Source organism: Apodemus sylvaticus, chromosome 22 (assembly GCF_947179515.1).
Source record: "Apodemus sylvaticus chromosome 22, mApoSyl1.1, whole genome shotgun sequence".
NCBI classification, from domain to species: Eukaryota; Metazoa; Chordata; class Mammalia; order Rodentia; family Muridae; genus Apodemus; species Apodemus sylvaticus.
This window is the reverse complement of record NC_067493.1, coordinates 29045281-29051280: the sequence shown is the minus strand read 5'-3', so window position 1 is coordinate 29051280 and position 6000 is coordinate 29045281. Positions and strand designations below refer to the sequence as shown.

Genomic DNA, 6000 nt, shown 5'->3' with positions numbered 1-6000 from the left:
GAAAAAAGAACAAAGTATGAGTACACTAGTCCTTAGAAAGGAGAACAAAATAACCACAGAAGGAGATACAGAGACAAAGTGTGGAGCAGAGTCTGAAGGAAAGGCCATCCAGGGACTACCCAGCCTAGGGATCCATCCTATAAACAGTTACAAAACCCAGATACTATTATCGATGCCCACATGTAGTTGCTGACTGGAGCTGGATATAGCTGTCATCTGGAAGGCACCACTAGTACATGAAACATACAGAGACATCAGGTCTACCTTAGTTCGGAGCATGACAGTTTTACTATTTTAAATCTATCCAGATAACACAATGGTTGGGCAAAGAATATTCGGCCCTAATGTTATCAGCTATATGCTTCCAACCTACTCAGTGCCTGTCTGAGGTGGAGGGTGCAGGCTCTGACTTATGGTTGTTGTGTCTTACTCATTCTGAAGCCTGGTCCAAAGAAACTTCCTCTCTCCCTGTGTCCCTTCTTTTCCTCCTGGGATCCATAAGTATTTCCTTTCCTTTTGCCCAGCAATTGGCTTACACCATCCTAATTGACACAATCAAGAACCGATTAGGCAGCCAAATTTTAGTATCAGATCCTCCACACCCAGGTAGAAAAATGGGAGATGGCCGGATGGTCTTGAGAATGAATTTAAATCTTCACTCTGCGGTGATGTGGTCTCAAAGTAGCTTGAGGATATGCCAGAAACCTGTGGATGGGGCAGCTCCCAAGAGTCTGTAGGAGTGCCCTTAGTTATGACTCTTAGGTTTGTGATTATAGAACCAGAAGTGCTCATCTCCTATAGCCAGGTAGAAAACCCAATAGAGTTATAGAGACACCAACCCACCCACAAAACTTTCCACCCTAAATTTATTCTGCTGACAAAAATGCAAACATGCGGGATGGCTCAGAGACTGAGTGACTGGACAAGAAATATTTGGCCCAATTACAGACCCATGTCATGGGGAAGCACCAATACCTGACACTATGAATGGTACTCTGTTTTGCTTGTAGACAGGAGCCTACCATGGCTGTTCTCTTAGAGACTCAACTCTGCAGCTGACTCAGACAGATGCAGCAATCCATAGTTAAGCATTTGATAGAGCTTGGGAACTCTTCTGGAAGAATTAGGGGGAGGATAAAGCATTCTGAAGGGTATAGCTACTCCACAGGAAGACCAACATGGTCAACCAGCCTGGACCTTTCAGGACTCTCAGAAACTGAACTATCAACAAAAAGGATAAACATGCATGCACGCATGCATGCGTGCACACACACACATACACACACACATACACACACACATACACACACACATACACACACACACACAAGTATATGTGCAGATATGCAACTCACTCTGCATGTGGTTCTCAAACAACTAGATCAGGGGCTATCCCTAAATCTGTTGCCTACCTGTGGGATCTATTCCCATAACTCAACTCTCATTTTCTGGCCTCAGTGGGGGAATCACCTAGCACTAACTCCACAGAGACATGATGTTCCAGGGTGAGGAGATACGAGGGGAGGGAGCTTCTCCCTTTCAGAGAAGAAGAGGAGTGGGGAAGGGTTTTGGACTCTGGAAGGGGATGTAGGAGTGGGGCAGCGATTAGGATGTAAAGTGAATAAAAAAGAAAGAGAACAATAATCCATTTTGAGAGTGATGCTACATGCCTATAATCCTTGAAATTAATATGCACACTCTGGAGGATTCAATGATTGAAACCAATTGAGTTATATAGCAAGTTCTAGACCTCAAACAGGAACTTAGCAAGAAAACTTAGCTCCCCCCAAACCACAGTAAGTAAATCTTTAAAAACAAGTACTAATCAAAGAAGTTGTTAGTAGAGTGCTTACCCATAAATGGGAAATTAAAGATTCTACAATGAAACAAAATTGACAATATTATTGGGTAAACTTTAATCACTATAGAAATAAAGCAAAGGTGATTTTGCTATCACTAGAAAAGTGGATTTTTGATATGAGATCACATGTACATTACTGAACAATAATTTTCCTTTCACATATAATAATCAAGACTGTATCCAGACAATTAAAACTAATTGAACACCGAATAGTCAACTAATAAAGTGCAGAAGAATAAAGTCGTCATCATCTAGATTTTTTTCTAGGGTAAGTTAAAATCTCAGGTATTTGCCATTTATTATTTAAAGAACATATCAGAACTTGAGAACAAAATCATCCTTCATTTATGGTTCCATCTCTTGATGTAACTTTCAGGACAATAGGCTTTTCTGGAGAAAGAATCAGTTTCTTACTTAATTTCAGAGGAATCTGAAATAATTGAATAAACACATTGGTAAGTTAAAGGAATTATCAAATTTCACAGGTTGCTAGAGCCAATTTATTAATAACAGTACTGGCTTCTTCCGATGTTATTGCATGTCTGTGATCCCAATATTCAGAAGTAAGAGGGAGGAAGAATACAAAGTTAAGGCTTGCTGAGGTAAATAGTATCGTCAAAACTTTGTGATCAACACAGACTTCTTCCTGTTTTCACAAAATCCATATAAGTGATTAAATATCACTTTAATATTGAACATTTTGAATTGCTTATGTAGAATATGAAACTATCATTCAGTCTATTTATACTTTAACATACATATTGAATACTTATCCTGTAATAGGCTCAGGACAAAATCGTTTAACAGTGTATCTTTTTATTTGATGTAAATTTTAAATTAAAATTAGAAATTTGAACTTCGTAAAGCAGATCTTAGGGCACAAAGTATATATTTTTAAAAATGTGATATAAAGTTAATTTCCATTTGGTAAACTGGAAAGACAACCATGATTAGGGTTTGTTCATAGGGAGCACTGTTGTCATACTTTGACTTCCAAAAGGAATGTTTACCTTCCAATCTGATACAAGTGTGTTCATAATACAGGGTGGACCTTGGGAACTTTTAAGGTATTAGTCCCCTCTATCTATTTTGAAATTGCAAGATGGTGCTAAAAGAAAACATACAGTTATTTTGATTAATTTTAAAATTATATTCTTGTTGGTTTGTGGGAGAGGGGGTTCTACATCAGAAATATTTTGAGATATACATGTTACAAAACCCATGAAATTAAACTTGCTGGGCATTTTTCTATTAACTTAATTACAATATATTCTTAAGTTCTTCATATGAGACATTTCAAACATGTTTATTAATGTGACAAGTTGCTTTTAAAGTTTACGGAGAAAGGGGTTGAGAATTTGTAAGACCAGATGACTGACTTCAAGGAGACAGTGCCTTTCAGGAATCACAGGCAGATACACACATATACTTTTACAAATAGTTAACCTGAAACACACTTTAAAAACTTCTTCCATAACTGTAGGAGTCATACATGTCAAGGATGTTAGGAGAACATGGCCCACAGAACAAAGCAGAGCTCATGGGAGCTCACTGAGACTGCAGTGGCACTCTGTATATATGCCATGTTTGTGTAGATTGGAGTTTTTGTGTGACTTCTAACAATAGGAGTGTGTGTATGAGTCTTTTGCCTTCTTTGGCGATCCATTTCTTCATACTGAGTTATCCTATTAAGAACTGTTTATGTATATTACATTGCATTCTTTTATGATGTGTTTTGTTGCTAGTACTGGGAGATCTGCTCTTTTATGAAAATAAATGAAGTAGCAGGAGATCTGGTAGAAAGGGAAGCAGGACAGGGGCCTGAGAGGAGAGGAGGGAGTGGAGGCTATGGTTGAGATATGTTTTATGAAAAACAGAAAAGAATTGGTCACATATATAGTGTACATAAGAATGAAAATGTTCTAATAAAGCCAATAACAGTGTAAAGTACAAATATACTTGTAACAAGGGAAAAACCACCTACATTCAATGATATTTTTATAACCATATAAGAGATATTTTCATTAACTGTACGTGATCTTACAACTTACACTTAGACACAGAATAACTGCCCCCAAAATGAAGGGCCCTAGAGCTCACACATGACTTAAATACATCTTTAACAGAGAACATTTAATTAAAATAGGTATATGTATATATGTATAAATGTATAAATGTATAAATGTATATATGTATATATGTATACATATGCATATGTGTGTATGTATGTATATGTATGCATGTAGGTATGTGTATACATAAATACATACATGTATGTATGTATAAATGTATATATGTCTGTATATATGTATTATGTATATGTATGTATACATGTATGTATGAATATATGTATGCATATATGTATGTATATATGTATGTATATATGTATATAAGTATATGTGTACATATGTACATATATATTATGCCAATATATGTATGTACATATATATGTATGCATATATGTGTACCTATATATGTATATACGTATAGGTATATATGGATGTACACATGTATATATGTATATATGTATATATGTATATATATGTGTGTATATATGTACATATTTATATCTGTGTATATATATGTGCATATCTATGTATCTATCTGTCTAACTATCTATCTATCTATCTATCTATCTATCTATCTATCTATCTATCTATGGGATACATATCCCTAAGTTTATGAAAGTGCATGTGATAAACAGTACACAAAATTGATATATTCGTGGGTTTCACTTATAGCCCCCAGACAGAATCATACATAAGAATTCAGGTTATTCACTATTCCAATAGTGGTCAAGTTGATTTATTATCAGATTTGGAAGTGAAAGGTTCTTTGTACAGTTTCCCAAACTATATCAAAAAAGAATACATTTTTCCTCACCTCTGTTTCCTCACAAGTCTGTACAGAAAAGTTCTGCAAGATTTTGACAACAGCAAGCTTCATGTTAATGAGAGCAAACCTCATGCCAATGCAATTTCTCGGACCATTTCCAAAAGGCATGTATACATAAGGATTGATTCTGTCCTTATTCTCCTTGCTGAACCTGGTGCCAAAATTGAGCAAGAACATAAATAAGGAAACAAGAACACATGACTGATATATTTGTGGGTTTCACTTATAGCCCTCAGACAGAATCATACATAAGAATTCAGGTTATTCACTATTCTAATAGTGGTGGAGTTGATTTATTATGAGATTTGGAAGTTTAAAGTTCGTTGAACAGATTGACAATAAGGACACTTCCAGAATTAAAGATGATGTGTAGTGGATGCTCATTGAAATCAAGTGTGTCCTTAAAAATTAAAGTCATTAAAATATTAAAGAAGTCTAGGTTCCCAATGTCTAAACATTACAAAATAGAAGTAAATGAAAAAGGAAGTGTCCTGAGGTCTGAGTTGGGGATTCACTCATTGGGAACGAAGGAGAAGATAAATGTTATTAATGAATTGTTTGTATTGCATCCTCTAGTTTCCTCATGCTCCATTCTTGCCTTCCTATCTTTGCCTTATTCGACTCATTCTAATCTGCTTCCTTTTCTTCATTATCCCTTTCATTTTAGGACTCCTTTCGCCTCATTAAGACACTTTAATATTTGATTTTTCTCTCCTTCCTTCAATTGTCATCAAGTGAATTAGTTTGCAAGGACACACATTAAGAAAGACGTGAGCTGTGTGAATAGGGGATGTGGCCTAGAGCAAGGGTGATGCTGAGGTATATCCAAACCCTGTCAAGCTCATCCTGAGAAAAACAGGAGTAAGGATTTTTCTATCCATGTCTCTGGGCATGCATGTGCTAGTAAACATAGCTTTCTGTTCCCACTTCCACCACCTTTGGGATAGACACAGAGCCTGGTGGTCAATTCCAGGTTTAACCTCTTTCTTCCCCATAAGATCAAGTCCAGAAATCACCTGGAATTCCTCTTCATGAAACTGAAGCATTCCTAGCATCTCAGCTACAGCCAATAATGTACACTCACTTTGTCTCCCTTATTACTCCTGTGAGTATTTTGTTCCCATTCTCAGAGGAACCAAAGCACGCTGACTTAAAGTCCTCCATCTTGAGCTTCCTGTGCTGGGTGAATTGTAACTTGTTTATTTTGAGCTTTTGCGCTAAGATCCGCTTATTAGTGAGTGCGT

The 6000-nt window shown here is 36.4% G+C and overlaps 1 protein-coding gene across 1 annotated transcript in view; it reads right to left on the bottom strand.

Moving 5' to 3' along the window:
• Positions 1–2195: 2195 nt before the first annotated feature.
• The window catches only part of LOC127672476 (cytochrome P450 3A13-like), a 60700-nt gene continuing 56895 nt past the window's right edge, over positions 2196–6000 (bottom strand). The window contains 2 exon segments of the mRNA XM_052167622.1: positions 2196–2291; positions 4745–4907. Coding sequence (XP_052023582.1) covers positions 2196–2291; positions 4745–4907 — 259 coding nt within the window.